The sequence below is a fragment of the Trachymyrmex septentrionalis genome, unplaced genomic scaffold, assembly GCF_001594115.1.
Source record: "Trachymyrmex septentrionalis isolate Tsep2-gDNA-1 unplaced genomic scaffold, Tsep1.0 scaffold51, whole genome shotgun sequence".
Taxonomy (NCBI): Eukaryota; Metazoa; Arthropoda; class Insecta; order Hymenoptera; family Formicidae; genus Trachymyrmex; species Trachymyrmex septentrionalis.
Window position 1 is genome coordinate 3,534,851 of NW_017305683.1, and position 10,560 is coordinate 3,545,410.

At 32.9% G+C, this 10,560-nt stretch overlaps 3 protein-coding genes across 4 annotated transcripts in view; 1 reads left to right on the plus strand and 2 right to left on the minus strand.

Annotated features, from left to right (window-relative positions):
- Positions 1-8,273, minus strand: part of LOC108751712 (farnesyl pyrophosphate synthase-like) — a 14,152-nt gene extending 5,879 nt beyond the window's left edge. The window contains exons 1-3 of the mRNA XM_018492034.1: positions 7,585-8,273; positions 639-813; positions 181-232 (exon numbers count right to left, since the gene is read on the minus strand). Coding sequence (XP_018347536.1) covers positions 181-232; positions 639-813; positions 7,585-7,718 — 361 coding nt within the window. The 5' untranslated portion in view covers positions 7,719-8,273. The remainder of the gene's footprint in view (positions 1-180; positions 233-638; positions 814-7,584) is intronic.
- Positions 8,274-8,532: 259 nt separating this feature from the next.
- LOC108751789 lies at positions 8,533-9,392 on the minus strand. The gene is made up of 3 exons (XM_018492199.1): positions 9,234-9,392; positions 9,018-9,138; positions 8,533-8,935 (listed from the first exon to the last, which is right to left on the minus strand). Exons 1-3 carry the CDS (start codon positions 9,261-9,263, stop codon positions 8,790-8,792), a joined length of 297 nt encoding a protein of 98 aa, XP_018347701.1. The 5' UTR covers positions 9,264-9,392; the 3' UTR covers positions 8,533-8,789.
- A 1,019-nt stretch (positions 9,393-10,411) lies between these two features.
- The window catches only part of LOC108751651, a 1,661-nt gene continuing 1,512 nt past the window's right edge, over positions 10,412-10,560 (plus strand). The window contains exon 1 of one of the 2 annotated variants that reach the window (XM_018491941.1): positions 10,412-10,506. The gene's annotated coding sequence lies outside the window, so the exon portion shown is untranslated. The remainder of the gene's footprint in view (positions 10,507-10,560) is intronic. The other variant, XM_018491940.1, reaches the window with a different exon arrangement.

Here is a 10,560-nt window from a genome sequence, read left to right on the forward strand (position 1 = left end):
AAATTAAAATATTACATTTTGCATTTAATTTATTGAAATTAGTTTATGGATAAAATGAGTGTCAATGTAAAGAAAAGAAGAATAAACGCACCAGCTCTATACACCATGCTAAGATCCGTACTAAACGAATATTTTCTTCTGTAAGTTGATCACTTGGTGCTAGTACCTTATAGGCGTAAACTAATGTTAAAGCACGAATTTTTTTTCCTCCTGGAACATTGTACTGTAATATCTGTGAAACAGAGAAAGCATCATTATGTTGCATGATCGTTCAATGACTTATTATTTTAAATTTGGTTTATTATTACATTTTTTTTTATATGTTAGTGAAATATACTCGACATTTTTAATTTTCTAATAAATCTTATAAAATAGTATTTATTTATATGTACATTTTTGTAGGTATCTGTCTTTGAGTTTTAATTTTGATTTTCATAAAGTTATAATATGTTGTTATGAATAAAATTTCATTTTAAATTTGTATATATTTATATTATCTACATTTCACAACTATAATGTCCGATCATACTGAGGAAATTTATTCTCGAACAGATTAATGCAGAATAATCCGTATGGATTTTAATCTCATCTTTTACGTGTACATAAATCATATAGTATTTTAATAAATAATAATTTACTTTTGCCATCCATTTGGTGACATCAGAAATAATGAAATTCTTAGTCGAATCTGTGAGATCGCGAACAACATCTGGCCACAATGCCATCATCTCTCGACTTTCATCTTTGCTTGTGACCCATGTGTTTGTCGGTTGTGTTGCAGAATGCACCATTCGTACATTACAATCCATTGTTCTAAAAATAACGAATATAAATTAAAAATTATGACAAATATCAAGTAAAAATGTTGACGATCGCTTTGATATGCGTGCAAATAAAATTGCAACGTGATAAATTAATGAAAAGCATGACTCATGATTAATTAGAACAATAAAACTGATGCCTTTTATCGAATTTATATTTAATTTTTTGTTGTGTATTAGATTCAATATTTTTTATTTCGTCCGACTCTTTATTTTAAAAGAAGTTTCTTTAAGAAGGAAAGAAAAAACTCTCGGAGAGAACTGTTATATAAATATTTCTTTGCTTATACATGTTAGAAAAACAATGTACAGAACTAGGGTTATAGCCATTCCTTGGAACCGACAAAGAGACTTATTGCGCGTTCGTACGATTATTACATAAATATTAAAACGGTTCTTAATTTAAATTCACCCCTAGAACCTGTTACTTCCTATATGATCTATCATACAAATAATTATTACTTAAGTACATTAAAGAATTTAAATATTAAGAAGATGTCTGTTGAATAATTTAAAAGTCAAGCTTGGTACTTGGAATCGAATATCCATCAAATTGATGTCATAGTAAAATAGACAGTTAATGTTTTTGTTGTATTAATAAAAATTTCTATTATTTAAAACACGTTTAAGTTCAAGTACCTCCATCCAAAATGTTTATTTAAAAAGCCATTAATTTAGATTTTTAATTTTACACTTTTGCAGGAAACGTATGTTTAAGTGAATAATTCGATTTATCATGCTGGATGGTATTCTGAATATGTATGATGAAGGAAACTTTTTACGCGATGCAGAAATAAACGAAGCGATAAAGGTCATGATCAATCGCGGCACGCGATGTGGATAGATTACTCTTCTAAATATAGTCAAAAGAAATTTTAAAAAAAGTGGAAATAAATGACAAAAGTACAGCGCTTATTTATAGTACCTATTTTTAAAAAATTTTGAGATTTCTCTTCAGTATACATCCTGCCTTCGATTTGTTCAAGTATTTTTCGATAAACATAATTATCCTGAAAACTCGACTTAAACCCTCCTGGATACGCTTACGTCGGTAGCAAAGTAAATAGAAAAAAATTATTATTGACGCATGTATATATTATTTTAAAGTAATATACTAAGCTCTAGATTAAACTAAGAATTCCTAAAAATGAACCGAATGTAATATACAGTGAATGCAAAAACTATTCGTACAGAGAAAATATTTTAAAAAGTAAATATTATCCAGCGAGAAATGAATCGTCAAATTGATGTCAAATCGATATCGATACGATGATTTCAACATCAATTTAACGTCGATTTGATGTTTAATTGACGATCCATTTCTTGCTGAGAAATTAACAATTTATTCCTAAAAAATAAAATAGACTGTATGTTTCTTAAAATTATATATACCAAAAAGATGTGTATTAAGTGTAAAAAATATATCATTTGAAAAATAAGCGAAAATTAAAAATTATATTGTTTGAATGCTCAAAAAGTATTCGTCGAGAAATTTAGCTTCTAAAATCAGGAATGCATGCAAAGCTTTTTTTACTTAATTTATTTATGTTAGAACAGAACGTATTCATTGTATAGAATTGCTAATTAATGTTTATTTTCTATAAATGAGACTTTTTTTAATAAAAAATTTTCTTGTACAAATACTTTTTGCACTGACTGTACGTAAGGCTCTGAGCATCAGCCAATAACGTGTTTATTCGCGTACGTAAAAACAAGTTCATTTGCATCTGCGATTTATTTGAGCTACGTTCTAACTGTAACTTCAATAGGTGTTACAAGGTTACAAGTTATTACAGGCTGCATACGCAGTATGTTTCAAATCAAACAATATTATATCATACGGCGCGATAATACGGATATTTTAATTGTGCAACAATTATTAAATTAGAAATTGATAACCGACAATTTAAGTCATGCCATGCGTTTATCGAACGCAGAATTTATTTGTCTTTAGAGGATATTTCAGGATTTTCGCAAACATTTTAATACTTATACTGAATATAAGGATTTTGAAGATATAGTGTACTTCAGCGTCGAAGCTCTTGTGAATGAAACACATATTGTTCTTTTAAATATTTAGAATTAAGTTTGCGGCTGGAGCGATAATCAGTAATATCAATAGAGCCTTTACTAATTTCTTGGTATATGACAAAAAAAGCGCTAATAAAAGTGAATATTTAAAAGGTAAAGGTAAATTGAACTCAATTAGACTTATCTATGCGACATCAATGTTCCACGTGATAACCACGGCATAAATACGAGCACACGTTGCGAATCACGCACGTCGTTTCTGGTAGGCATGGAACGTGCAGCGTCGAGTAAACAACTTTATCAATGATCTAACAAGACGCGTTACGATCTCATGCAGTTACGATGTACGATAATATTCAGCGCGTATCTAGCGAAATATAAAAATAGCTTTCATATTTTATAACTCGAACTATCGTTGTCATCGCCGTGAGTCATAAGGCTTCTTTGTTTTATCAGAAATTTACACGTACGTAACATAATTATACTGACAACGAGCATAGCACCGAGCAACTAACAAATGGTAAAACAAATCTAATTGTGGCTTCCTTCGAAATACACTTGCTTTGCGAGCGAATATTGAATCGAACAGAAAAGGTCACAAAGACTCAAGAATAAAGTTTAACGAGCTTACATTTTTGCTTTGTCTAATTTGAATTATATTTATATCGATTAAAAAAAATTAATTTAGTAACATTTATTCCTGATTCATGGAATTTAATAATATTTTGATGCTTTAATTTTATTATTAATCATAGGCTGTTTTAATTTTATTATTATTAATCATAGGCTTAGTTTTTACATCGAGGATTCGATTCGAGTCGGAATGTAAGAACCAGTCAACTCCAGTCGAGCATTCTCTTGTCATTCGACTGAGAAATGCTCGACTGCAGTTGATTGATTCTTGCATTCTGATCCGAATCAAATCCTCGGTGTAAACTAGGCCTATCTATTCTCAAAACTTTTAGAGTGAATTTCACTCTTAAAGATAGAAGATTGAGCCACTCCTTTTTAAAACAAGTCAATTTTCAGAATGGGACTTTCAGAATGGGATTCTATTCCAAAGAATTTAGAAAGTAAATGTATTATAATATATACACAAGACAAGTTTTATCAAATCTGTTAATTTCGTAATGCGGTGCGTATTCTAACAAATGTGACACGTTATTGCATACTTTATTATTTGTATTTATAAAGTTAGGTTGTTCCATTTTTTTTATAAACTCTTCAACTCTCACTCTTTCACCCTCTCACTCTCTTTGCTCTTATACTCTTTTACTCTTTTGTTTAGCCATTGAATGAGTTATGATATAATTTATCCAAAGATGAAACAATCGTCCCGAAATGATGATTTGTAACGAGTATTTTATCGAATAATTTATCGTTAAAACATTCTAAAAATATAAAAATATTTAAGAAATATAATAACCCACGTTCGAAATCAGCTGTTCTAACAAAGCCAATGAAATTCAATTGAATACGACTTAATTATAAACAAACGAATAAATTTAATTTATTCGTTTGTTGCCGGCGATAAGGAAAATTAATTCAAATTGCTTGAGGCTTCGATAAATAATACGTGAAAATAGAAAAAAATGTAGAAAAACATGATTTCTAAAACCTAAATTCCTTCGCAGCAGGGACTCGTTCGCTTATCGATCTTTATGGATCGCCCGACAATAGTTCCTCTTCTGTGACAAAGCATGTTGCATTCGTGTCTTGAAAAATTATCAAGAATCAATGCGTGTAAAGGTATTCATTAAACAAACGACCTCCATTTAATCGCGGAATGTGCTTTCTTGCAAATGTTCGATAGAGAGAAAAAGACGGAAGAAAACGCACTTTAATTGATTCTTTTTTTATCGTGAATGATTTGACGTGCATCAAAATGTTAATAAGATATAATATGTTGATCGATTATTTTTTTCGATCTTATTACAAAAACTAAAATCACACGTTCTCTTGTGAAAAATTTTTCTGATAAAAACGATGAGTAGTCTAAAGTATTTAAAGATTAAACTTTAATCGGAAAGAAATGTGAGACTGAAACTATCGAATACTTATATCTTTAATACTTTATTGACTTTCTTTCTATCACTATCTTTAATAACTCTTAATTAATTTATCCTTATCTAATTTAATTATCTCTTATCTCTTAATTTATTTATTTTCCAATCAATAGTTTCTTGAAAATACGTTTTGACATCAAAAATGTATCAACTTCCATTATTTGCGTATATACGTAATTTTTTGTTACTCGAAAATGATAATCACATAAAATTTCGATACAATTTTTGAATCAACAACTTTTCGATTTTAACGACGTACATCGAAATGATAACGTTTTAAGGAACTGTTTCTACTTTCTACTTTCTAAATTTTTTTAAGTAGAACTTTGCATAGACTCTCTAAAGAATGAAAATTGAATTTGAAAAAGAGTGACTCATTTTTAATCTTTACGAGTACTGTTCAATCTTTAAAAATAGATTTTCGTCAGAATGAATTTATTCTAAAAGTTCAGAGAGTAACTCGGTTAAAGAAGCAGTGACAAAAGAAATATTATAAGACTAAGAGAAAGGAGCTCTTTGAGGGTGATATAGACCGCAAAAATTGTGCGATGCGCTTATTGTTAGTCAGATATAACTCGCAAAGTATTGGCATGAAAACATTTCGAATCAAAAGATACAATGGGCGATTCTTCTAAACCACAGCTGAAGAAGAATTTATTAGAACTCATCAATTGTATTTCTCATTCTCGTTTGTATATACACAAGAAAGTTTTCTTTCTCCACTTCGTGGATTCTTGTATCTTCCTAAAAGTGCTTCTACATAATTCGCAAATCGCGAAACGTAGTTAGTTCGCAAACGCAGACGTAGAATGAAGATTTGTTTATTTTTTCATTGCATGCAGTTGGTCTTCATCTGTGTGCGTTTTGCGTGCAATGATCGTCATTCTGTTTCAGCATTGGCGAACTACGTTTTGCGATTTGTGAATTATGTAGAGACACCTTTAATTTAAGACACCTTTATTCGTCGCGCTGTTTTTATTTTCTACGGGCTTTGACTGTGAATCATCTGGACATGCAAATAAGAATACTTTTTCATTCTTGTTCATTAGATTTACCGTTGTTGCCGCGATCAAAGAGAATAAATCCAAGAAAAACAAGAAAATCAAAATAATCCCAATTTGACGTCATATCGACCGAATTTATGTCATTTTTTCGTCAGATGTGATCTAAGAATGATTTTATATATAAAGTTATCAATTAGATTATCCGAGATCGAGATTTTTATCATAATTGAAAAATGATATAAACCAATATGACGTCAAATTGACATTATTTTGATTTTCTTGTTCTCCTTGAGAAACCTTCTCTCTCAAAAATCTTACAAAAAAATAAAATGTTCTATTCTTCTTCTTCAACGTTAGGCCTGTGTTACACCTCTCTCTCATATGCTTGTGGAGCACACGCTGATTATTCAATTGCCACAAACATATGGAACCTCCAGTTTTAATGACAGTTTTCCGAACGGCCGATTTTTCGAGAAGTGTTTCAATGGGCAAGGATATTTTCGGAAGGTTGCCGACCTTTTCCGAGAAAAGGGACACGAACGTAAATATTTTGTTTTCTACTGGAATTGAATCCGGGATCTCTGGCATGATAGATCAGTGCGCTGTTGCTATCTACACGCAAAAATTTTATTTTACTGGGGAAACTGAAAAATATTCTTGTCGCAGGGCGATCATCGCGGAGGTGATTCAATAATAATGCACTTCTTATCTCGTCTCACCTTTAAAGGTGCCTTACTCGTCACGCTGTTTTTATTTTCTAGGACCTTTGACTGTAAATCATCTGGACATGCAAATAAGAAGACTTTTTCATTCTTGTTCATTAGATTTACCGTCTTTGCTCTAATCAATGAGAATAAATTGCCAAGGAGAACAAATAAAACAAAATAATGTTATAAAAAATCTCGATCTCAGATGATTTAAATATGATTTTATATAAAGTTATTCAATTAGATCATCTAAAAGAGATTTTTATCATGACCAAAAAATGACATAAATTCCGTCAATATCACGTCAAATTGACATTATTTTGATTTTCTTGTTCTCTTTAATTGGGAACCTTCTCTCTCGGAAATCTTAAAAAAAAAATTCTATTCTACTGGGGAAACTCAAAAATATTCTTGTTGCAGAGCGATCATCATGGAGATGATTGAATAATAATGCGCTTCTTATCTCGTCTCACCTTTAGGGCACCTTACTCGTCACGCCGTTTTTATTTTCTACGAGCTTTGACTGTGAATCATCTGGACATGCAAATAAGAAGACTTTTTCATTCTTGTTCATTACATTTACCGTTTTTGCCCTAATCAAAGAGAATAAATTGCCAAGGAGAGCAAATGAAATAAAATAATGTTATAAAAAATCTCGATCTCAGATGATCTAAGTATGATTTTATATATAAAGTTATTCAATTGGATCATCTGAGAGAGAGAGAGAGATCGAGATTTTTATCATAACCAAAAAATGACACAAATTCCGTCAATATGACGTCAAATTGACACTATTTGGATTTTCTTGTTCTCCTTAATTGGGAACCTTCTCTCTCGGAAATCTTAAAAAAAAAATAAAAAATTCTATTCTACTGGGAAACTGAAAAATATTCTCGTCGCAGAGCGATCATCGCGGAGGTGATTGAATAATAATGCGCTTCTTATCTCGTCTCACCTCCAGCACGCCGTATTCCCGCGGCGCACGCTTATGTGTGTTACGTGCGCGTAATCGGCAACGGTGACGTCGGCGACGAGGCGCCGCGCGACACTGAGTGCCGACAGGAACCGATTCCGAGCAACGGACGACATGCCCGAGGTTTGCTGGAGCACACTCGCGTATTTTGCGCGGGTGCGCAAACGACACGGAGGAGATGCAAGAGAACGAACTCGCCGACCTCGATCCGAAGGTGAATTCACATCGGCGAGGAACCCGGCGCGAATGTGAGGAATCCAGCACTCACTGGTACTCCGAGTCGAGCATTCACCGGCCGGACTCGGGATTTCGGCCGATTTCGTTCGTTGCCGGTTGATCCGTCGACACGGGCGGGGGAGAGAAAATGAGAGCAAAAAAAGGGGGGGAAAACGTAAGAAAAGCTACGAGTAAACGTCGACTCGACGTCAGCGAAGCGACTGAAGAAAGTGCCTTCGTCGTCGAACCCTAACCTTGTCGCGCGGGCGCGTTGCACTTTTACGCGACAAGGACCGGGTTGGTCGACTTTATACAGTCTGACGACTATGGCGTGACACGCTGAGCATCATTGTTATATGTATGTGCTGCTCATTATGTCACGGACCAAACAGTTGTATGGTTGGCACGTTTCTAGTTCTACGTGGAAGTCAGCTATGATTATCGATAAAAGGCAAGGAGGGGAACCAATCAGTTCATGTCCGTGTACTTTGGACTTCTCAGGAATTTTTATATAAATGAAAACATTCCAAACTAGTTAATTCTAGACATTCCAGTTGTGTTAGAATTAAAGCGACTTAAAGGAATGGAAGAAACGCATATAAAAAGGAGCTGTCATGTGCCAAATATGTACAATCAGCACAGTGCTGAGTGGCTCCTCTTTAGCGTGAATATCCCTTTCATCTCTTTTTCTGAGAATTTAAAAAATGTTGAAAATCTCGTGCAATGCCGTTTATGTCCGTTTTATAAGTGGCAGTTACAAGATAACATTCAACACAAAATATTCCCGTTCTCAGGGATAAAATGAAAACAAGGGAAATCACACAGATAATTAAACATATTTCTCTTAATTAATATGTAACAGTTTTGAACACACACAGCTCGTCATCGCCACCTTTTTTTTTGTACATTTTTTTCAACTTAATTAAATTTATTATTTTGTCCCTACTATCTGCAAGCTTTCATTCTATCGTTTATTTATTAAATGGCCTGCTATTAGACGGTGCCGGCAACCTGTACTTTGCCAATTCCACTTCAGCTTCTCCGAAAGAGTCTACATGATAGCAAAAGTATTCGGGATTCTTGTATTCCTTATCCTTGGAGGCGTTGGGTCCTACAGCTGAAGACATTTTCAGTTCAAGCTGAAACTTATCTTAGCAAAACGTTCCTTAATATTGTAGAGTGATACTGTTTATTCTTACGTGTGTTTGGTACTTCGACAACATTATTGCTGAGACCTGGCACGTTGGTATTCACTGTGGGTGAACTGGTACTCGAAGCCTGTGCGCTAAATGTCCGTAAAGAGGACATAATCTTTAAACCCTGAAAACAACAGCAATGTTGTTGTAGAGTAGGCAGGTTAAGACTTACAAACTACACGATTTTAATGAAACGCGACTCCGTTTCTGAATATACACCTGTATTCGTCTCGCAGTAACGCGCAACATTTTGCGATGATTTATAAATAACAATTATAATTAAACAATTAAAATGTATACGGAGATTTAAATGTCCTTTTAACTATGAACACCGTCCTCCAATCTATTTTAATCCTCGTTCCTCGCAAAGAATTTCAATTGATTTCAATTTTATAGTTGGCAAGCATGAGAGAAACAGAAATGTAAAGACGTCTGATTGATCGGCTCTTGGAAAAGAACAATTCAGCGTTAAGGCACGTTTTCATGAATCATTCAAACGTTTTAACGATAAAAAGGATCAAGAAATCAAAATTAACACTTGATATTTGTCAATTTTTACCATATAATCCTTTCTGTTGTTGAAACATCTCGTTTGAGAAGCTCGTGAAAATGTACTTTTAAATATGAACGCGTTACATAATATAGTTATTAATATTTATTTATCGAATATTAAATTAACAAATATTTATCAAATATCAAATATTATTAGTATCTTGTATTTTCTACACCTTAAAAATATCTTTTGTCACTTTTGTGAATAGTAACCCAAACAGCATAAAGTTTAAAATTAACATAAGACATCTTTAAAACCTATTCACTACAATGTGATTTTTGTTTTCTGTTTCTTACCTTTTGTTATTTTTTACATCTTGTCTTTTTACTTCTTATCCGGTTTTTTGTTTTATATCGCCCGAGTTAACGAAAACCAAATTAACAAATTTCGAAAGAAACAAGAAATACGTAGCAAAAAATACATTATTGATAAAACGATTGCAAAGGAGAAAAAAGCAAAAAGTAAAAAACAAGAAACAAAGAGCACATTATAGAATAGGCTTAAATCGTCTAGATGCAAAAAAACGTTTTAGATCAGATTTTAGAGACTTTGTTGTCTGGGAAGAATTCATCTCTTTTTTGCTTTTTATTGGCTGCGTTTAGCAGAATGTTGATGATGCATCCAGAAGCATGACCGCTCACTGAGAGCTCAATGAGCTCTTTTATCTGTTTGGTCTACATTTTTAGATCTAGTGGAATATCAAATGCAAGAGCTCACTGAGCACTCTTGCCTAACTTCTGTTGGAAGTTTTCTTCGCGATGATTGGGGATTATGTCTTTAGATAAAGAGGAATGGTCCAATCTTTCAGCAGACAATTATAAAACGGTTACAGAACTGTTGTGTTGAACGCAACCATTTTCTTTCATCCTTATCTCTATCAGCTGATTCTACGGAAGAATGGAGTAAATGTAATTTTCAATATTGCCAACAGTGCCAACCGTAAGTCTTTTTATTGGTAGCAGTCAAGTGTATTTTTGAAATACAGAACTTGTA